Source organism: Apostichopus japonicus, chromosome 12, assembly GCF_037975245.1.
Source record: "Apostichopus japonicus isolate 1M-3 chromosome 12, ASM3797524v1, whole genome shotgun sequence".
In the NCBI taxonomy this organism is placed as follows: domain Eukaryota; kingdom Metazoa; phylum Echinodermata; class Holothuroidea; order Aspidochirotida; family Stichopodidae; genus Apostichopus; species Apostichopus japonicus.
This window is the reverse complement of record NC_092572.1, coordinates 19,150,402-19,174,036: the sequence shown is the minus strand read 5'-3', so window position 1 is coordinate 19,174,036 and position 23,635 is coordinate 19,150,402. Positions and strand designations below refer to the sequence as shown.

The 23,635-nt window shown below is 36.5% G+C and overlaps 3 protein-coding genes across 4 annotated transcripts in view; 1 reads left to right on the top strand and 2 right to left on the bottom strand.

The window, feature by feature from the left end:
* LOC139977250 (uncharacterized) overlaps positions 1 to 23,635 on the bottom strand; it is a 131,404-nt gene that overhangs the window by 92,976 nt on the left and 14,793 nt on the right. The window lies entirely within an intron of this gene.
* On the bottom strand, positions 7,337 to 9,900 carry LOC139977913 (uncharacterized). The gene is made up of 2 exons (XM_071987637.1): positions 9,690 to 9,900; positions 7,337 to 9,088 (listed from the first exon to the last, which is right to left on the bottom strand). Exons 1-2 carry the CDS (start codon positions 9,877 to 9,879, stop codon positions 8,355 to 8,357), a joined length of 924 nt encoding a protein of 307 aa, XP_071843738.1. The 5' UTR covers positions 9,880 to 9,900; the 3' UTR covers positions 7,337 to 8,354.
* LOC139977816 (uncharacterized) lies at positions 14,667 to 20,914 on the top strand. 2 transcript variants are annotated; one of them, XM_071987474.1, is made up of 6 exons: positions 14,667 to 14,771; positions 14,895 to 14,995; positions 16,449 to 16,604; positions 16,939 to 17,031; positions 18,092 to 18,184; positions 19,197 to 20,914. In XM_071987474.1, the coding sequence occupies exons 2-6, from the start codon at positions 14,914 to 14,916 to the stop codon at positions 20,441 to 20,443; spliced, it is 1,671 nt and encodes a 556-aa protein (XP_071843575.1). In that variant the 5' UTR covers positions 14,667 to 14,771; positions 14,895 to 14,913; the 3' UTR covers positions 20,444 to 20,914. The 2 variants fall into 2 exon arrangements, with proteins under 2 accessions (XP_071843575.1, XP_071843574.1); XM_071987473.1 differs by lacking the exon at positions 14,667 to 14,771 and having other exon boundaries at positions 14,819 to 14,995.

Below are 23,635 nucleotides of genomic sequence, written 5' to 3'. Positions count from 1 at the left end.
AATACACAGACCATTATAGATCAGTTCCTCAGATGCAACACAAAACTCAATGGGGGAACATAAGAACCTGCCATGGACTCAAATGACATGTGACAAACAATGTTTTGTAAAATTTGTCAAGGACGAATATCCGAGGACAAATATCCAATTAAGGATGTTCTGTCGTTTATAATGAAAGAAAACGTTTTGGTTGAGTTAATTACAATTATTGATTAACATTAATAATTAAAATTACCAAAGGTATATTCACTGAGGAGCTGACGTCATCATCAAATTAAGGAACATTTGAGAGATTAAGAGTATGAAATTAATGCAATTTTAGAACTTTGGTTGGTCTAACAGGAAGTTTCCATTTAACTCGAGAGCTAGAAACATGGGTGGTTGGGAAGATGATGCTAAACCATCTGCTGTTTTGGGTTAAAATTTCCAAGGAAGAAAATAGCTCAAGCCATAAACTTTTGCATGTGGGAAGGATCCTTAATTGTGGAAAACAAACTTATATAAGACGTTCTTGAAAATTAAAGAATTTAGAAGAGTGAAAGTCAACGAAAAGTACAATTGTCAATTGAGGTACGGCACCTTTACGGACATGATGGAATAATTGGCCCACACTGATACACTATATTCATTCATTGATATCTAAGAGCCATCTGGCGTTGAATCAGAACCGCCACGAAAGTACCGTTTGAAGAAAAAACAATGATGGTTTTCGGCATGCTAGAATTGGAGCTGCTTTGACTCAAGCAGTTTTATATGTGGTGGATATCGCATCGGACCTTTGTTCTTTTTTTTCCTTCAGGCTAACAAACTTTTAAAACTGTTTATTGAAGTTTATATGAGACAAAAACCCAATCATCGTTATTGATCTAATGTGATAGAGATAGCTATCATGGAATGATAGCTCAGTGGGTAACTCCGGTGCCTTTCAGTCATAAGGTCCCGAGTTCGAGTCACTCCTAGATTAATGTATTTCGTCCAGTTACAGAGTTGTTGACGATTGACAATTCATAATCATGGACGTTAAATATGAATGTAAGAGACTGACTTCGGTCAGCTTGCGGCTTTGATAATCCAATGATGGCTTCTTCGCGAGTTCCAGCAGGAGGATCTAAAATACATACAATACGTACATAACTGTCATGAAAAGCCCCCCCCCCCCCCTCCAAATAATAATAATTAAGAAATTTCTTATTCAGTTGGGAGATATCACATATTTAATGGTTTTTCACACGGTGTTTTAAACCCATGATTTTCAATCGTAATCTTTAACCCATATGCAAACTGCCCGACTTTACCACGAAATTCCACTTAACGGCACTTTCGAGTCGGTTCGTGATCAACGTTATTTTTGTTTATCCCAATTTAAATTAATCTGACTGTCGTAAGCTCAACTGGCCGACTATATCGACGATGTTTTGCCCGTAACAACGGTCGAGATGAGACGGGTCGCATCTATGGCAAAGCAACGGTCCGTAACCCACCACGGTTTCTACTACGCATCCGCGAAACAACCAATCAGAGCAGCGTTTTCAACTTATGTGATACGTGTTTCAAGGCATCTAACAAAACTCAAGAGAACGCATTCTCACAAGCCAATGCGTGTAACTGAAAGTGGCTTTGGAAGCGTTAAATAAGAAAATGTAAATTTTATTCGTAGTAATTTAACTGTTCCATTCAGTGTTTATATACGTCACACGTAAAAGCGAAAAAAATGTTCCTACTTTTATTTGTTAGTTGACTAGTCAAGATAAAATGAATAATTTTGACATGGCATTTAATTCTGGTAGCCCCCCTCCCTCCTTCCCCTCCAAAGAAATAACTCATCTCGAAAAGTTGTTTTAAGTGACATAGGTGTTTTGCTATGGACAACTTCCGCACCCTTTTACCACTTCTCTAACCCGACGTTCTTACCCTCTTCCAAAGGTAATTTCAGTTTCGTAGAGGTACGCTTTGTTATCAATTCTGAAATCCTTACACTATTTTAGTTTTTTCGTGGTAAATGAACATACTGTTGACTGCTGTCAAACGATGCTACTATATTAAGTGACAAGTGGACCACATACATTCCTATTCGAGTCCATTGTTCTTTTCGTCATTGTTCTTTTCATCATTGTTCTTTTCACGTGACACTCAGTCAACAATATGGTGAGTGGTATGGCAATGATAAATCAATCCAACCAATCAGGTTATGTTTGCTTCTAAATTTGTGAGAAATGTAACACATGAGCTGTTTAACTTCATAAATAGAGGTCGCTATTGAATAATATAATTTCTCGTGTATACTAACTACTCCTTCAATGAAGCAACTTCCGCGGGGTGGGGTGGGGTGGGGGGGGGGAGGACTATCCTGCAAAATCAGTAGACAATGGTATACAAATATGAGGTTTGAACTGCGACCATGAGGTAACTTAATTAAATCAGTAGTGTTATTTCTACGAGGTGATTCAAGGAGAAATTGTGTACAGAGTGACTGTGACAGTTTGGAATTCCACACTAGTATATAATCCTCGCAAGTTATTCAATAGGGGGTAATCGACAAGCAGTCCGCCGTTCAAATCCCGTCCACAATTTTTTTTCCCAAACAGGTTTGCAATTACGGAGTTTTCAGCCAATCAGATTGCTCGTGACGTCAGCATCAATAATGACCATCGCTTGGAAGTTCGAAGGCATACACTGAGTTACACACTGACACTTAATAAAGTCTTGTTACGCGATTTCCCTGCAAACGCCCTAACTTGACTTTTAATGCATGGATAACCTGTTGACCTTACTTATGATACATATGCTACATTCTATCGGGTTCGTGTTTACGTCATCCAAGATTCGTCAGCCGTTCTATTGAAATCAGAATTCGTTTCGTGGGATGGGTAGGCCTACAACAAAATCAACTTCACGACGCGAGTACAGTCTTGAATGAATATACGCAAAACAGTATAGTGTACAGTATGATATATTTCCGTCACTGCACTGTGTAGCATGGTGGGCTCATAATTGACGCACTTAAGGATTTGATCAACGATGTCTATCAAGGAAAAATCCAAATCACTCAACTGTATGTGTTTTTCATATGTGTAGTTCCTCAGAAATGTTATGATCTCAAAATATTTAAGGTTCTGTGCTTATGCACCGTACAATTGAGCAGAATTTGACCACAAAATGTCTGCCGTGTCAAGTTCTTTCATACCCCTAAATTGACACATTCGTCGATAAGCTAACTGTAGTGTAGGCCTTAGTATACATCCATTGACTTTAGATGCTGTTTGTTATGCTCTGAGCATCTAAGCTCTGACAGGTCAGGTCCCAGAGAGGGTTACATCTCTATGTTCCGACGTCTCTATGTTCCGACGTCTCTATGTTCCGACGTCTCTATGTTCCGACGTCTCTATGTTCCGACGTCTCTATGTTCCGACGTCTCTATGTTCCGACAAATTGTTTGGACTCATTTTCGGACCCATTTTTTTGTGACCCAATTTTTTTCGGATCCCATTTTTTTAGGACCCAAATTTTTTGGACCCAATTTTTTTCGGGCCCATTTTTTCGAACCCAATTTTTTTCTGGCCCAATTTTTGTTCACCCAAATTTTTTTGTGGACCCAATTTTGTTTGAACTTAATTTTTGTGGACCCAATTTGTGGGGACCCATTTTTTCGGACTTAATTTTTGGGACCCATTTTTTGGGGATCTAATTAGGGGTCAGGGAAAAAATTGGTCAGAAATCATGTTGGTCCAAAAGTTGGGTCCCAAAAAAATTTGGGTCCGAAAAAACTGGTCCAAAAATAATTGGGTCCCAAAAAACATTGGTCAGAATAAAATTTGGTCCGAAAACATGTTGGTAAAAATTTTGCACAAAAAAATATGGGTCCCACAAAATTGGGTCCCCAAAAAGTTTGGTCCAAAAAAATGGGGTCCGAAAAAAATTGGGTCACAAATGGGGTCCGACTAAAATTTGGTCAAAAAAATTAGAGTCCAAACAATTTGTCGGAACATAGAGACGTCGGAACATAGAGACGTCGGAACATAGAGACGTCGGAACATAGGGATGTCACCCCAGAGAGTAGTGTTATCATATTGAGGTAATGTTGGTTATTTTTAAGGTGTAAGATTTCCAAATGCCCAAAAAACGTGCAAAACTAGGGGGAGGGTTTTAAAAGCTTAACAAGTGCCACAATTTGGTCAGCAAATAGCTGAAATGGATTCAAACTCATGAAATATCTAATTCTGCTAGACTGCAACAAGTTTAAGTGGCCTGCTGTATCGTTGCTAGTAATAATTGAAGGTGCGTCAATTACGGGGGTGCGTCAATTATGAAGCCTTTACTATACACAGTTTTAATACATATAGGCCTACAGCGCATATGTTATCCCCTGTACGAAACTTTCACTGTGCGATGTTATCGATTAATGCCTTCACAGAGATCTTCGATCAAAGTAGATCATACAATACTAGTGTGCTCAATATTTCTAAACCAATTCCAAACACATCTACATATATTTACGAAAAGCTGCGGGTAATTTTGAACGGGTATATCTTCGTTGCAACGAATGGATTCAGAACCTCGAAGTGAAGGTTTCTATGGTGATGACGTAACTTCTCCGACCAATCATGAGCTACTATTTACACACAATTGCAAACCTGTTTGGGAAAAAAAAATTCGCGACCCGCCCTCCCCCCCCCCTCCACCATATCCACCCAAGTTTGAGAGCAGATCGATAATATGTATATGCAATGAATTTCAATGAAACTCAAAGTTTTTTTTTTATGATTTCAAAGGTTGTAAAGCGGTAGCGCACCAAATCAATGAACTTAATTAAAGAACACTGTTCGGTTTGAACTGAAAATCGTTTCCATCCAATCAGAAACTTACGCGTGATTGCAAACTTTACTGTGAGAAGTGACTTTCAGGCATTAAGACATCCCTCTCGGCTGGCTTCGTTAAATTTCTTTAAAAAATTGTTTACATTTATAACAATTGTTTTGCATGGAACTATAACACTCATGCATTATTATTATTATTGCGTATTGATGTTAAAAATGTTGTAAATTCAAGAAAACAGTATACAGTATAACCAGGGTTATAGCCACGCCGGCCGGCGGCGGCCGGTGGTAACCGCCACTCACGCCTGCAGGTCGGCATTGGAAGTGAATAAACAGTCCACCGGCCGGCACAAAAAATAGTAAAATGCTTGTGAAATACAACAAAAGTAACAAATTTATCTTTCCCTTGCCGTAAAACATGATAATAACGTCACCTTTTTCTGTTATTTACCAATTGTAAATCTGAAAAGTAGCAAAAATCACCCTTAAGCGGGCCCCTGGACCCCCGGCCGTGAGATGCGAGAGCTTCGCTCGCTACGCTCGTTTCGCTCGCTACGCTCGCTACGCTCGTTTCGCTCGCTACGCTCGCTACGCTTCGCAAATTTATTTTACCAGCACTCACAATCTCCTAGCTATAACCCTGAGTATAACCAAAGTCCCATATTTTAATTTGTGTAGGTGCCAATTAACTACGATAGTTCATAAGGGGCATTATAAATATAATTAACTAGAAGACTGTCGAATTGTTTGATTTTATAATGAACTCTGCTTCGGTGGATTTTTATAATTAAAAAATCAGTTTAACGTATAAGTTAAATTGTTGAAGTAGAAATGAATTTCTATTGATTTTAAAAATAAAGGTACAGGTACAAATAGGCCAACAATATAAACTCACAGAAACTGTCCATGAAATTTAATGTGAAAATAAGCAAAGGATTTTCAAACTCAAATTGAATGTCGATATACGCATATAAATATCGAACGATTTTTTGTTCGACTTTAAGAGATATTGCTGTTTGCTTGCATGATCTTCAAGTATGAAACACGTCCTCATAGCATTTTGGACGGACTATAATACACTTGATTGTGTATTGTATGCAGACGGCGACATTGAAAAAAAAAAAAAAAAAAAAATCAGTTTTCGGTGTGTTGTGATGAATCATTGATGATACCTGACTTGTGGTGTTATTAATATTATTGCAAACGAATATTATTCAAAAATTATTTCAAATTTCAACTTTACGTTATCGGAGTGTGTGGTAATACCATGTTTAGGCGTTTATGTTTTATCATTCCAACGCGGGTTAACTCTTTTAGGAGCCCCTACCGAAGAAGATTGATACCCGCCTTGTAGTTACAAACTTGATGTGGGCAAGCAATCGCGTGACTGATTGACGGAGCAGTGTCAACATGAACTGCAATGTGAGACTTAAAACCAAATGTTTGCAACCCATTGCCATGCATGGATATACATGTTTGACAGCGCCATCTATGAACACAACGCTAAAGTACCCTTGGAGTACGGTGAATGATATATGAACAACCCTAACCAACTAAGTAATTGCTTGTTTGTAACTTGCTAATGGGATTGAACATCAGCAACATATCTTTAATTAATGTTTTCGTACATCTGATTCGATAATAGCCGACCTGTCCTATTCACATTTCAATCTTAACAACAAAACACTCAAAGCATTCAACAGCCCTCTAGTTGCCATATATTTTAGCATGACATAGTATCTTCAAGGTACAATATGCTTTAAAGGCATTGAAGACTCGCCCCAAATAGCGTGCCGCCATCTTTAAAAAGTTAACTTTCAGTTGCTTGCAAGTGAAGTTTTTCTCCTGTCGCTACAAAATGCCTTGTTATTTTTAGCTGGACCTGAGATGTCCATCGCTGTATCGTTTGTACACTGTTTGTACACTGTGCTGTGGGTATTGACCGCAGCTGTATGTACTGATTGTACACAATTACCGACGGTAGCAAGCTGTGTGTGTATTTTCTGGGATCGATGGTGGTGTCTAACACTTCTGTTACACCTCATTCGTAACTACGTCAGATAGTACCGGCATTAGACATTTCTTTTTGCGCGAGTCTTCACACCCTTTAACAATCCATTTGTTTAACCTAATCAATGTCTTGTAAGTTATCTTTAGCCTATATCATGTTTTGTTTGACTGACAGTGAACACCTTTAGGACCTGATGACACATACACCATAATTGAAACGGTTCGAATTTGTAACGGTCGAATGACGAAAACGTCCAAAGGTATTAACACGTCAGCTGCAGCATCATTTGAAGTATGACATAAATAACTACACTAGAAGAACATAAATAACAATAAACTGATAGTTTGCCCTGTAACCTAACAGACACGAAGTATGTACAGTAGGTAAAGAAAACTTGATAGCTATTATAGTTAATATACGGTACCGTAGTTTAAAAGGTTAGTTCATAAGCAGGACAAAGCATAACCTACGTTTATAGATAATTAGTTTGCTGAAAGACAAATGCTACGTTATCTGGATCTGGAGTGATACTACTCAACTCCCCTAAAAGGGGTAAAACGAGTAGGGTGGTGCAGACTTGTTTAAGCTGTGATTGGTTTCTGGCTGTAGTGTTGGGCGACAGCCGCTTTGAAGTTATCCTTGTCCTCGATTTCTTTGATGTGTTGTGGGAGGGCGTTCGTTATGCTGTGACTCGTTGAAACAAATAAATATAACGTTATGGGGGAATTTTAGCAATAATATATTTACCAGCCAATATGAACTTTAGCTCCTTTAGTAACTCTAAAGTAACAATTACTCTCGTATCAGTTGTTCTCATATTAATGTGCATAAATCGAATCGGTAACACTTGAAAACTAAAACATTATGGCAGCGGTTTCCTTGCCAAGTACATTCATAAAGTCATGAATGGTACCATCTTTCCATAGTGTTAAAAGAATTTGATAGGTTGATATAAAATTCTGGCTTGCAAAATATCGTAAATCACCGTTTCTCAGCTACAAAAAAGGGTAAAATGACTTGAAGTAAAGCATGATAACTAAACAATAATACTAATAATGATACTAATAATACTACTAATACTAATACTACTACTACTACTACTAATACTACTACTACTGCTACTGCTACTGCTACTGCTACTGCTGCTACTACTACTACTACTACTACTACTACTAATAATAATAATAATGATTTTTAATTATAATTATAATTACGCAGTAATTTTTAAGACGCTTTAGCGATCTTATGTGGAATACAATTTTCACTTGTGGCTTCCAATTAAACTTTTCAAATCAAATCTGAAATTTCAATTTAGCAAGTGAGATGGGAAAACAGTAGATTGCTCTTGGATGAAAAGCCTACCTTACCATCACCCGGCCGGGATGGAACCCCGAACTTTCCGATTGCTAACTTACTCGAATAAAATAGATAATATTAAGCAGATAACTTGCACTGAAACCTAGCTCACAGTCATGACGTACTTTCCCCAAGACCCATCAACAGTTAAAATAAGAAGTTTATTTTTTATGTTAGTTTGCATTCGCAAAACAAGGATAAATGATGTCAAAGATACGATAGGCCTCCACATATTCCACACTGAACATGTCACGGGGGAATTTGTCGCTAAGCAACGCCTTATTGAGAAAGATTCCCGTTGCTTCTGTCATCCTCATAAAAGATTTGCATCTTCGCTCTGCGCCCTTTTCATTGAAACGGATGCAAAAGTTATTGTTGTAGCGTGATAGTGAGCATTTGTGCGACCCCATCGCGTGGCACAAAGGTATGTTACAGTTCATGTCATCACAGGTTGACCAATCAAGTGGTGTCGGGAATGAGCTCCACAAGGTATCCCTAACATCCTTCCATTCATCTTGAAATTTCTTACTGTCTTCTCCATGGGTACACATTTGCTCGGGAATTTGAAGAACCATTACGTCACTTCCGTCTTGTATTGTTATCACCCCTTCCTCTTCCGTTATGGCGTCAATGTAAGTGACGTCACTCAGTAAAGGGTTGACAACTGGTGATTTGCTATCAGTAAAGAGACCCAGCAATTGCTTAACAGGTGTTCCGTCTGTTTTTCTTGATGCTGAGAGTAACATCCAGACAAGCCGGTATGATGACGTGTTAGTGCAGACATCCATGTGGCTGACAGTTTCATCAAGAACGTCCGGGGTAAACGTACCATACATAATGATACCAACTGCATCAATGGAGGTAACACCAGGAATTGAGTTTCTCACGGGAATTTCGAGAGGATGATCTGTGGATTCAACAAATGGAAAAGTTTGTCAGAGTGAGGTACCAAAGAAAAGAGAGAGAAGTGAGAGAGAGGTGGAGGGAGGTGGAGGGAGGGGGGGGGGGGAGAGTGGTGGAGAGAATTTTTTTGAGTGACAGTTCCGATACTAGACTGTTATAATAAATTAAATATTCCAGCTATATCGGTCTTAGTTTTTTCAACTTGATTAAACCACGAAGAGGATAAGATTATCAACACAAGACATTGACATCCTTGACCAGGCCCGGTCCCCCGGATGTTCGCACCGGCCCTTTTCCACTACTGCCTCTTCATAATAACATTGAGTGTCGTTTGTAAACTTTATGTCATATGATATGGTCAGAAAGATGGAAATTTGTAATCCCAACGTAATTTCAGCAACTTTGATGTTTCAAAGTGATAATTTAACGACCGTTATGAAATCCAATGGAAAGAAATAACAAGTTTCTGTTTCCTCGTTTATTTGCGTGTACTGAGAGTTTGATTTAGCTGAAATTAAACACACAATCAAATTGTTTCAAATTGATTCGTGATGAGAAGCATATACTATTCTTACAGAATAAGATACAGACTTTTAAGAACTCACCATCAAAACATTGGTCCAAGTTATGCACTTGTCTTCTCAAAAACTCCTCGGCAGTGTTACGGTTGATGTCATAAAACCCCATGTTGACTTTCCAACTTCCCGAATGAGAATGTTGAATCACTGTCCCACAGGTGGTGGAAAGAATACAACAATTACACAACAACAGGAAGACAAATTTGCCAGTATCCATCTTGCTTATCAGACCTTTCTCTTTTGGTTATCTGTGTTACTATAATAGATCTCAACTTGTTCACCAAAAGGAAGGTCGTCAACACGCTTATATATTGTAGCCATTAAAACAATTTTGGTAATTTGCTGTTATTCATGGTTACTAGTAGTATTCTTTCGAGCGTATATTTAGTTCGGTATGGTGATTGCAAAGCTGAGTTTATAGTGGTTTATTTCCTGTGTGTCGTCAACACGCTTAATATATTGTAGCAATTAAAACAATTTTGGTAATTTGCTTTTATTCATGGTTACTAGTAGTATTCTTTCGAGCGTATATTTAGTACGGTATGGTGATTGCAAAGCTGAGTTTATAGTGGTTTATTTCCTGTGTCGTGAACACGCTTTATATTTTGTAGTCATTAAAAACAGTTTTGGTAATTTGCTTTTATTCATGGTTATGAGTAGTATTCCTTCGAGCGTATATTTAGTACGTTAACCTTAAAGTACCCGTAAGGTAAAAAGTACCCAATGAAAAATATAATCGATAAAGTTAATGCAATAGTAAAGAGGTCACGTTACACGATGCCTTAACGTAATTCAAGAAGCCTACATTCTGAGAAATTTGTTGAAAGAGGGAAAGTTCTTTAATTAAGCACGTGTTCATTAACTGAAATTGGAAAGCTATTGATGTTCTTTGGTTAAGGTGAAGTCGGAGAATTGTCTTTCATTTAGTCGGAGTAGAATTACACCAAACATGACCTCCTCCATGCAGGTTCATGCCCTTATACCCAAACCGATCGGAAATAAAAAAAAATACCCTCCCAGACATATATATTCCCCCAAAACATTAGAAATTCTGTTCCCGTCAACCAGTCTACGTATCTAAATTATAATTAATTGAAATGAATGCCAGAATAGTTACTCTATGCAGCTTATCAGATGTAGATTGGGAGAACTGTCCGCAATGATGTCATTTAACAACACTAATTGATCTAATTTCAAATCATCGAACAAGGTCTTTGGTCAAGCTGACCTTAGCAAGGATCCTTTTGTTGCTGGCTTTTATATTAATTTTTCTTTTCTTTTTTCCCCCAAATTCAGTATCAGATCAGTGAAGATCAATAACAGTGCTTGATAGTAGAAAAATTAATTAAAAATCACTGAAACGTTCGAAATGTCAGGGTTTTAATACGTGATAATCCAACCACAAACTTAAGTAGAATTCGACTGTTAGTACAGGCAGAAAGAACCAACTAAATGTAGGTTTGAATTGAAAAGCTTTCCATATGTGAAGAAATAAAAATGATCGATATGCTTACAACTTTGTAGACATTTCATTGATTTATTACATTATTCATTGTTGTCATAGAAACATAAATGTTGTTCTTTTCGAAAATATCTCGAAAACATTCTCCAAAAAATGTGTAATGACAGTCTGCACATAACATTAATATAATACGTCGTTCAAATGTCAGTGCATGCAGAAAACTTTTTCAGGATTACAAACTGTCAATCATAGATGGGAATTTTAAGTATCCACTTTGCTTTGAAAAGAATGCGTTCCATGTTTATTTTTAATGATTCTATTGCATTTTACTTTTGAAAGTGTTCGTTTATGCACTAGTTAGGTAGTTATTTACTCGCACAACCTTGTTAGAGACATAACTATATGACTAATTTATAGTGTCAATATGTCTAAAAACGCACAAATTTGACGTCGTAACGTCTAGACAAATATTATCTATATATTTATACATACACACACACACACACACACACACACACACACACACACATATATATATATATATATATAAATATATATATATATATATATAAATATATATATATATATATATATTCTAAATACCAGCGGAGGAGGGAAGTTTTAGTGGTGCACACTGTGCCGATATGTCTATTACGGCAGAGTGGGATACACGGCTCACTACTGGTTGTATATCAAGATGTAGGTCTGTTGTTGCATTGCTAATCTGGTCGCGAAGAAACAAGTTCAACATTATCGATGCAACACTATAGTGGCTATCAGTGTAGCTGTGATAATATGTATAACACACTTCACGTGAAGCTAGGGAACCCGTAAAATAAGCGTAGAACACGATATGAATATCACAGGGCTGAGTCTTTCACTTAAAACCCAATTACACAGCATATACTGTAGCTTTTTCAAAGGATAACGACCATACCGTAGGTATCGTATACACAAAAGCGCAATTTTAGATTACAAAAGATTCAGATAGGAGAGTGGACGTTTCACCGAAAGTAGAGCATTAAGATGACAATTGTTTTCATGCATTGTTAAATAGAATAACATATGACACATTAAGAAAAGCGCTGCATAGCCCCATGACTACCTGGACTGACACTTCTCAGCTTGCCCGAGACCATCCTCAAAGCGTGCTCCTTGATGTTTTTCTTACCTTAATATCTCGAACTTTTTAACTCATTATTCAACCTTCCATCTCGAATTTTCGTCGTTATATATTCCGATAAAAAAAATTAGGGGAAAAAATATATACTTAAGCTAGAATAAAGTTAAATAAACAACACGGACGTAACTTGGCGTATAGTTTTGACGTATAGCGAAATCGATATAGCTTCCCTTTGGTTCGGTTCTATTATTGATTTCGTAAAGGATTGACTTGGTTTTGAATAGATTTCTCGTTTTGATTAAAATTTTTATTTCTAGATTTGAGTGCTTTCAGTGATAATAGAATTGTGCAGGACATGAGTAATGACCGTGTGTAGCTGCCATGTGTATGCACAGAATTATTCAAAAAATTACAAATTATGAATCACATTTGCGTTTCCATGTGTTCAATTTGCTTTGTAAAGGATGTGCTCTATGCTAAATGTTTAATGGAAAAATGACTCTTCTGTTTCTTGAGGGACAAAATTGTTAGTTTATACACTGCACATCGTGGAAGTCTGTCCGTTTGAACGGGTGAGTTGTAAATCTTTTAAAACGATGCACTAAAAGTTCTCCTCCGTATGCCAAGGGACATATATCGTGGGTTTGATATTGCTATACTAAGACATAATTGAAAGACTTCGACAATACTCAACATTATAGACCCCCTAAATTTGTTTGAAATTCAATCTTTAAAGTTGTTTAATCTATGGCGATGGTTAATACATTTAGATAGTTAATCATTGCACATGATATTAACACTTACAGGTAACAACTGATATTCTGCCGCATTCTTAATTTACTCTATATGTAATATGCCTACATCAATAATTTAATAAGATGGTGCTTAGACTTCTCTGTGACCTTCCCATAACCTGTTCGAAAGATTAATTCCAACCACTTACATACTTTTGTAGTACATCCCGGACGTATACAATATATATATATATATATCAATGTACCACAAAATTATTCTAGCATTTACATGGTCCCACAACGTTTTAATTTTATTTGATTGGTCAATAGCGGTAGTGTGATCCCTTCAAATTAAAGCTTTTAAAAGGAAACGGATTAGATCAGGAGTTTCAAGGATAAAGAGGATCACGCAACGACATACTCGTCTCATTTATTTGGCAATGTTCCGTCTGTGAATCAAATGCTCAGGATTACTTGGCAAATTGCCAAGTTAACTTTTCAAACGTAGACCAATTTCCATGTTTCATTCTAAGGAATGTAGAGGTTTATTTTGCACAGGGTTAGTAACTTTGCTTGGCTTTATCCTAGACACTTACATTTTATAAAAATAATGAATGGTTATGAGTGCAATAGTGCAAATATTTCATGAGTTGAAAGATGGAATGTTCCATTCAACGAGGCGCAGCCGAGTTGAATGGAACAAATTACATCTTTTAACGAATGAATGTTTGCACTATTGCACGAATGGAAACCATTCATTATTGTGATATTTTGCAAATGCATCTGGCGACAGCAGAATGGATGATGTCATTCGGTCAATACCTTCTTTTATTTCTCTATAGTTTATCAATCATTTCTCCACATATGGACATAATATTTCTGCAAATTGAGACACATTTTTATTAAATTCTAAGGCCATAGACCTTTGACAGCTATAAGCATACATTCCAAATGTACCAGGTTTCAAGGATAACTCAACAACAAGTTTTATAAGAGCCAAAGTAAAGGTTTGGAGAGTATTTCCCGGATGACATCACTGTGAGTGATCCAACTTCCTGGACTGATTATATAGTTGAAGATTTAGCCTGTCAAACATAGATCATATTCAAATCACCAACATTTATAATTAGGGGCAATATATCGAAGTAAGGTTTTCAACTACAGCACTGTGCAATATTTTTCTCTTTTTAATGTAACTTTCGCATTGTTTCAATAAAGCTAGTTAATGACAACTTTATACAAAGAGGTGTATAGCATGCGCTCCTGTTAATACCCATTAGCGATGCAGCTGAAGTATTCCACGGATTAATTTGTACATCATTTCTGCTGCCACTTTATCGGTGGACGGAACGTTTTGTATTTCTTCACCCGATACACACAGAGAACACAGTTACTACTGTACGTTTTGAAGTTTTGTGCCACAGCAAAAACTGGATCGTGCTATAAATCGGTAGCATGTGCTATTAGGATTACAGTAAGTGTTGAGGATATGTGTAGTTCCAACAAATCAAGTTTTTGGGATTTGTTGGGATTACACATATCCTCGGTTCTTACTGTAATCTGCACATGCTACCGATTTATCAGATTTGTCAGCACGATCAAGTTTTTACTGTGGTACAAAACTTTAAGATTTTCAGTAGTTACTGTAATCTCTGTGTGAATCGGCTGAATTCTTGTATCCGTCTCCGGTATGGAATGTGCTTGCCACTATAGCCAATTGAACACGAGTTTTGCAAATTTAGTTGCAGTGTTTTCTCCTCAGTTAGTTATATCGGTAGCAATGTTGCCTCGTAAGTATGATCATGTAACGTTTGGCTTCATCTCTATGTTCAGCGAACTGACTTGAACATATAGCATCTCAAGCTCGTCCAAAGAAGATATTCAACTGAAAGTTTTCAAACATTCTTTGAAAGTTAAAAGCTGTCGCCGAAGATGGAACATACCATGACCTTACTACGACTTTTGACGATTATTGTGGTACTGGAGGGATGGAAGCCATCGAAAGCAACTTTTGGTAAGTGTCTAACATATAATATCCTTTTTTTGTTACTTCATTAATTTCTATAACTCAGCATGGACATTAAGGAAGAAAGCAGGACTTTATGTAAAGTAGACTCCGATCTCTGTTATCGATATGACAACTCATCCATTTGTTTTTTACATGTGCTAACGCCATCAATAAAACTTACTTACGCAGGGGGCAGGAGCCGGGGGGGGGGCACTGGGGCACTTTTTTCCCAAAATAGCAAATGTGCCCTACTGGCAAAATAAAATGTGCCCCTTTGATGAAGAACTCTCTTTTGGATATCTTATAAAGCCTTCGTTAATTTTAATATTTTATCTTAATTATTAATTTTTAGTCTGTACATGCTATTTTTAAAATGGTATCCCATATCTTTTGAAGCACGGTTGACAATAAACTATCTCAATAAATAATAAAATCAATGTTGCAGCGCACCATAATAGTATTGATAGCATACTATCACATCATATATATTCAAGTAATGTTACCGGTGTGTATGGGTTTATAGCATAACGAGTGATGGTTGTGTAATGAAAAGTTGCCTCTGATGTTGTGCCCACCCCACACTTTTTGGAAGCTTCCTAATCCCTGTACTCACGACACTACGTGTTCCGAATAGTTTCCGGTAAGCATTTAAGCTTACTTACCACTAGTCTTGACGGTTCAAAGTAATAATTCTACAACTTGGTGTTAAAAAATCAAAAAAGAAATGCAATGGATACTAGAAGGTGTCATTCGTCGAGGAAAGCTATTAGGAACTCTTCCGATAGAATTAGAGACCTGCAACAGCAATAACGTAGAAGCATGTACCGCCCGATAACCTTTGCCGTTACATACCCACATGTCGCTGATCGCCCGATGGCACAATGGCCACTCTCTACAATTAACAAAGCAACATATCACCTTGCAACCTCTATTCCGGGCACAGCATGTTATAAGCAGCAAAGATAAAATGATGGTCACATAACACAACAGGAATCTCTATTACAAGAATGTCAATCCATATGTCATTGTAACTTGCTAAAATTGAAATCTTACTCGTGGATCTGAGATGAATGGTATGACTTATAGTGAAAGGAATATTTAAAGTTTGCACTGTTTAACCATAAAGTATATATGTTCAAACGTCCACCATATATTGCACACATGTGCTGGATGTCTTATACAGATTGCTCTTAATTACTCTGCAATTCTCTAGAACAAAGACGTTTTGATCAGTCAAGGTAGATCCATGATTGTTCTGCGGTTAGTGTCTTAAAATAATATCGAAAATTTCTTCTTTTCACTAATTTTTTTGGGAATCAGTGGCTCCAAGTCCAGAGCCTCTAAAATAACGTTAATTAAGGCAGAGAACGTTAATTAAGCAAAGAAAATTACTTAATTAAGCAAAGAACGTTAATTAATTTAGTAAAGAAGTTTCTATCAAAATGTTTATTTTGTGCAGCTCCAGATGGTGATGAGGATAGGTCAGTGTGTTACGTCATTGATAGCGTAGATGAAAAGACCAAGACTGCTAAACAAGTCCCATGTGCTGAGATCGAATCACATACGTTTTCTCCAGTCTACAAATTTGATGATTACAACCAATTCTCGTTATCAGGTAATCGATGGGCTCTTTATGTTGGACGTATACCTAATTGCTTGAAAGTTAATACACGTCTTTCAGAAGACAAATTATCACAACAGAATGTAAGTTTAATGTAGTCATCTTACAGCTGAAGTAATCGATGAGACGCTATATCATCTTTAATTGAAAAAAAAAACTCACCAGGCAAATTGAAGATATTGACATTGGAAATATTAAACTTAGTGAAATATTTCAGTATCCAACTGGATTCGAGCCCGGACCATAAGGAATTAAACTGTCTCAAAACCGATTGATTTGTGATTCATTTCTCGATTTGATGATTTGAGCTCCTTTTTCTCATTACTAGCTCTATACAACCAAATGCAGACGCACAGTTCGAACGTCACGGTCTTTGAAGAAGATAGTATGGCTTCATGTCCTGAAACACAGCATGACTATGGTTTGTAATTGTATATGTCGTGTATGCGACTGTTTGGTTACTCCAGTGGATCACATACACTATATTCCATAACTACCTCTAACCAGAATGCAAAATGCATTGATGTTTCGACGACTTCAATGCACTAGACTTCTGCTTGTTAGTATAACCAGAACTATAGCTGTTACAAGTACACTATGGCGTGATAAACACAGGTCAGTCTACTGTACGTGGCTATACACACCTCCACCAAAACAATAGGGGTATTGTACTCCAATGTTATGAATCCACCCACCAAGTTTTAGAGGTATCCACGATTTCCATCGTTAGATATCATGTAAAAGGGTTTTCAGAGTTTGACCTCTGGTGACCTACAGGAGATTTGACCTCACAAGCAATATGATTCTTCTACTCAATATGGCAAACCCATAATCCATGTATGAAGAATATCCATGATTTCTACCATGAGAAATCATGTTTTCAAGGTTTTCAGGCGTCGACAAATTATTTAAAAGTACTCGTTACTTTTGCGACCATGACTAAAAATCTACTCGCCAAATGTCACTCGCCAGAAGGCATATGATTGTTGTTCAAGTCTCCAAAGTACAGATCTGCAACATCAATACTTTCTTTGAACAAAGGTTAAGCAGTTAGTGGTACGACTGATAAATAAATAAATAAATAAATAAATAAATAAATAAATAAATAAATAAATAAATAAATAAATAAATAAATAAATAAATAAATAAATAAATAAATAAATAAATATATATATATATATATATATATATATATATATATATATATATATATATATATATATATATATATAAATCTATTAAATTAAAAAAATCAACACACCACACACAAAAAAAAAACTTCACGACCGGTTATGTTCTTTTGGAACTCACCAACCAGGCAAATTGAACATATTGATATTGGAAATATTCAGCTTAGAGAACATTCCAGTCTCCAACTGGATTCTAACCCGGACCATAAGGGATTAAACTGACGCAAATCTGATTGATTTGTGATTCATTTCTTGATTTGATGATTTGAGCTCCTTTTTTCTCATTACTAGCTCTATACAATCAAATGCAGACGCACAGTTCGAACGTCGCGGTCTTTGAAGAAGATAGTATGGCTTCATGCGATGAAACACAGCATGACTATGGTTTGTAATTGTTTATGTCGTGTATGCGACTGTTTGGTTACTCCAGTGGATCACATACACTATATTCTATAACTACCTCCAAGAATTGCTTTTCGCAGCGTTCATTTGCAGCATGATTTTCGAAATATTGTTCCTTCCTCTCTATCTTTTGTGCACAGAGTCCATTTCCACATTTTCAAATACACTTTGAACATATTGCCTGCTAGAAGTATTCTTGGCATTTTGTCATTTATTCATTGATGAGCTTGCGACAACTTTGATATAGCGATAGAGTATCTCCTTAACTGGGATTACTCTTACTGTAAGATTCTATGTGCGTGAAAATCAACATTTTAACATCTGTCGACTAACGAGTTCAACATAAGCTTACTCTTAAAACTGTCAACGTACATTATTTGTCACAAAATTACAAGAGCTAAGACCAACATATATATTTCATGATCATATTTAATTATTAACCACTGAATAGTGGCGGTTTTAACAAGCTAGATATGTGTTGATTCCTGCTTTTTAAAACTTTTAAACTGTTACAATTTAAAAATAAAAATTATAATAATAAGTGGAAGTCAAATTGATAATTTTGTTCATAAAAATACAATTTAAATATTTATTTGGAAGAGCGAAAAGTTCTAAGAAAAGAAGGCCTGGAATTTGTCACTGTTTTGTTGAAACAAATTCTGAACTGGAATACTGGACTTTTTGGTATGGAACGCACAGAGTATAACTCTTCTCGGGACGTTTAGAACTGATTTTGTGGTTTATTCTCTTTAATCCTAGTCTCAGGTCCCACTGTTCTTCAATGTCTTTGTAAATAATATCCACGGCATCCACAACGTCCCCACTCCCAGATTGGACGGGCCCTCGCCCAGTGCCTCTGAATACAGGTTCATGTGTTATAGCCTTAAACAATGCAGTTTTATTATATCGCATAACTGCATAATCTTTGATTGTAGGGACTTCGACCTGTTGATATTTGACATTTTTCCTGTTTATTTGATTGACTTTATCATAGGTCACTACGAAGTACAGTATGCATTCACATTTTTACCGATTCACTGTGGTAGAAGAATTAGAACAGTTCATCGGGTTTCTATACTGACAAACTCATCATCTTCTTGTGCATCTGTTAAACTGTCTTTTCCGCTTTCTAATAACATAAGTGATATCAACATTACACTGTCACCCGGGTCAGGCCAATCAATTCTCATTCCGGAGGCATACCCTGAAATCGATCCAAGGAATCGCGATCCATACGGCGAAATTACTAATACGACGATTGTTATATCTGCCATCGGTAAGGTACATGCGTACGCTTTCACTGAGTGTCAACAAGGTAATCAAGCGTCTGCGTTCCGCCTATTAGATGTGGACGATATTGGTACTAACTACTGGGTAATGTCTTACCACAGCTATCCGAAACATAAAATGCTTGCTGTTGTTTCTATCTACGACAACACATCTATTCAAATCCACTGGAATACATCAATCGCCCCGGAACTGTATCCTAACAATATAACTATTCTTCTGAATAAGTTTCAAACGTACACTCTGGCTTTGGAGTTTGACCCGACTGGTGTCCAGTTGACATCCAACAAGCCGATTTCTGTTTTCAGTGGACACACGAAAGCTAGTATACCAGCAACACCGAGCACGGACCCTATTGCAGAGTGTCTAAAGCCCGTCGAAGACTGGGGTAGGGTTTTTTCGTTAACTCAGCTGGTTGACCCCAAATTCGCAGGTGGTTATATTGTTAGGATTCTGTCGAGTTCTACGAACAACATTACTACGTGGAAACTCGGCGGTAATCACAATGAAACAACTCTTGCAGCCGGGGAATTCTTGGAAGTATTGGTGGACGGAAATGTGACTCATCCACTGGAGATAGTCGCATCAAATAAAGTTTTGGTTGTTCAATTTACCGTGATGAATGACCACACAAGTCCTGTAATGCTGCAAGTACCGAGTCAAGAACATCATCGTATTAGCAATGAGATCTTGTTCCCAGTTTTTGATATGACGGACACAAATACTACAACTTACCTCACTGTGTGGTTACCACCAGAGGTCGATATATTGCAACTATCCCTTAATGAACGTGCTGTTTGGAAGTTTATTGATAAAGATTCTTCTGAATGGTCTATTTTTCAAACAATATTAGAAGTCGGCTTTAATCGTTTGGCTATCCAGGGAAATGGCAATGTTCATGCAATAGTATATTCATATGGACATAGACGAGCCTATGCTTACACTATAGCTTAAATACAAAATGGGCGAAAGGAGGTTATAATGTTATTTCAATCAGTTCCGGAATTCATAATGATATATCATTATCATTATCATGATCATTATCACTATCACTATCACATCACTATCATTATCACTATTATTATTATGAGTATCATCATCATCGTTATTATTATTGATAATATTATTATTAGTGTTATTACTGTTATCATTATAAGTATTATAAATATTATAATTATTATAATTATTGTTGTTATTATTGTTATTATGGTTATTATTGTTATAATTATTATTATTATGATTATGATGATGATTATCATGATTGTTATGATTATCATGATTGTTATGATTATGATTATTGTGATAATGATTATTGTTATTATTATTATTGTTAATATTATTCTTCTTCTCCTCCTTCTTCTTCTTGTTATTCTTCTTCTTCTTCTTCTTATTATTATTATTACAAAAATAAAAATCTGTCACTGGGTTTCTGTGCTTGCAATGGCTTCTAAACAACTTCGTTCACCATTGTTGCACTGCAGAGATGATGAATTAGGTGACTTTTACCTCCGTCAATGGATGAGTTAAATCACTTAAATCTGTATGTGTTTGTTAGTTAAAGCAGTATATAGTTAATTTTATTTATTTAGTATTGAGTTGCTGTTATAAGTTGACGTATCAATGACGTAATAGTCGCAACCACTTGTACCTTAAAATATTGTTCTGCGTTAGTTTAACACCACTGCTCGTTGAAATTTCATAATGATGTTCATTGCGTGTATTTCGTTTGGAATTGGTTTTATTTGATGATAATATTGTTCCTAGGATGTGTAGATATTGTATATATATATTTTTTTAGATATGTTATTATTGTTTAAATTCTTTTCTTTACAGACGGGCAACAAAGTCCGGTGACTATTCATAGCCATTGCCCTTTAAATTATTGATGTTGATTTTGATCTGTATCTGGGTTTGTATAGTTGCATGTTTAAATAAATGGCGCCACCGAACAGCAGTGGTAAAATATAAAATATTACGTCTTTGCGTATTTTGTCCACGACACTTCCTTACATATTAAAAGTGCAATCATTAAATTTCGTCTCAATATCTTCTACAATAAGTGGAACAAACAAACCTAAATACTGTGTATTAATGTTCAAAGTGACCCTGGTGGTTCTTCGTTTCGTAAATATGTTCCCGTTGAAGAGAGGTAGGTTGTATTAGCTATGTTACGAGCACAAACGAAAGACAGAATAAGACATGTTTATATCAATAGAAATATTTATACTACTTATATCCGTAATTTGAGTCGAAACGCTCGAAATAAAGACCATTGTGTTGTATCTTACATTGCGTTAGAGATAAATTTTACGTTTTATTTCGGTATAATGGTGACTTTTTTTCATGGAAGTGCATTATACTACATAATATTGATAATAATAATCATAATAAAACGTAATACTTATATAGCGCCTCCCAGTAATCTCAAAGGCTGTACAATAAAAAATAAGTACAAAGGAACATAGTTAAACCAGGCTAAGAAGTATAGTTGACAGTTTAAGAACAGCTAAAAAGGAATGTCTTCAAATCTGTCTTAAAACGATTAAGGTTAGGTGTTCTACGGATGTTTGTTGGTAAATTGTTCCAGACTTCGGGAGCGGCAGAGCTGAAACACCTGTCTCCATAGAATTTTGTGTTCCACCTGCGAGTACGGCAGAGAAGGGTTTCGGACGACGAGCGGCGACAACGTTGTGGTGAGTAGGAGACGATGAGGTCTGTCAGATAGCCAGGGGCCATACCGTGGATAGCTTTGAAAGCACGAAGGGCGACTTTGTAGTGAATGCGAAGATGAAGAGGCAACCAGTGCAGGTCACGGAGTATTGGCTTCTGACTGGGCTTAAGCTTAGTTTTTACATTCTATCACTCTCTGAAGTTTATCTGTTATGACCGTACGCCTAAGAAGCGTTACCGAAGCAACTAGCTTTCACTTTCACGGTACAGTGACAGGTGGGTACCCCGTATGATCGACAATAAACATCATTGTATATATATATATATATATATATATATATATATATATATATATATATACAACGAGTAAATAATAACTTCATGCTATAGAAAGCAAAGCGTCGGCATTGTCAGTCAAAAGAAGCTGTATAGCGCCCTCTATTTATTCCTCGATAAAAGGTAAGACGTTATACTTCATAAACGACAATGCACACACAACAATCATGTGGTTAAAAATTCCTTTAATTTTTTCAAGAGTTTTTGTTTGATAGATTTCATAAAAAATTTATGTAAAAAAGTGAATGAAGTTACGATAAGACTGGGTTGGTGACGTCATCATGTAATAAAGATTGACCATATCATGTTCACAACAGGTTTTATTTTGTTTGAGGAAAAACCTGGAAGTCAAGAGTTCCACAAAGCATTAGTTTATTATACCTGTGAGTTGTTACTCTTACCGATTAGCTATGTGATATTCTCACGTAATTGAATTAACCCCCTCCACAACTCCCACCGCCCCCCCCCCCTTTTCATGAACTATAGGTGATATAATAAACCATTTAATTGTTTCCATGCGTACATATTGTTACAGATCATTTTTCTTATATACATGATTTTGTCTCTCAAATTTAATGTGTTTTTTTCCCCTCATTTTTAGAAGGTAGGGAGAAGGTATACGCCAATGAAACTGTCCCGCTGGTGCAAGTTCAGTGCCATAATCTAGCAGATTACGTCAGGGTGGAGGTGTCGGGGACCAGGAGGCATCCTCTCCCCCCTCCAGACTCATACCCGACCACACATAACTAAAGGTGTCGTAAGTGTTTTCATTGTACACATGCTTGAATACTTGTAACTAAACTGGGCCGTTTTGCTGCTTTTCTTTTAGTTGTAATTATAGTTTAAAAGTTACTCTTTAGCTGAAATTAATTATTTATAGTTTCATGATGTCTCAGATTCTATCCTCTTCTACAACACCTAGATTATATTTTGATGTACCTTATTTATCTTCGAAAGGTGCAATACGGTATACCAATAGATTACACGAAATTCATAATATTTGAAATACCAAAGCAAGGATCACATTGACATCACGCAACAGTGTAACTGGAAAGTACCACACTACATTGACATAACGCAGCAGTGTAACTGGAAATAGACATGTATTATATCGACATCACACAGTAGTGTAACCTGGAA

Coding starts and splice junctions, on each gene's coding strand:
- LOC139977913 (XM_071987637.1), bottom strand. CDS start 9,879: ATGGATACTGGCAAATTTGTCTTCCTGTTGTTGTGTAATTGTTGTATT. Junction 9,089..9,689: donor CTTGGACCAATGTTTTGATG/GTGAGTTCTTAA, acceptor TTGAATCCACAG/ATCATCCTCTCGAAATTCCC.
- LOC139977816 (XM_071987474.1), top strand. CDS start 14,914: ATGGAACATACCATGACCTTACTACGACTTTTGACGATTATTGTGGTA. Junction 14,996..16,448: donor GCCATCGAAAGCAACTTTTG/GTAAGTGTCTAA, acceptor TATTTTGTGCAG/CTCCAGATGGTGATGAGGAT. Junction 17,032..18,091: donor TGAAACACAGCATGACTATG/GTTTGTAATTGT, acceptor TCTCATTACTAG/CTCTATACAATCAAATGCAG.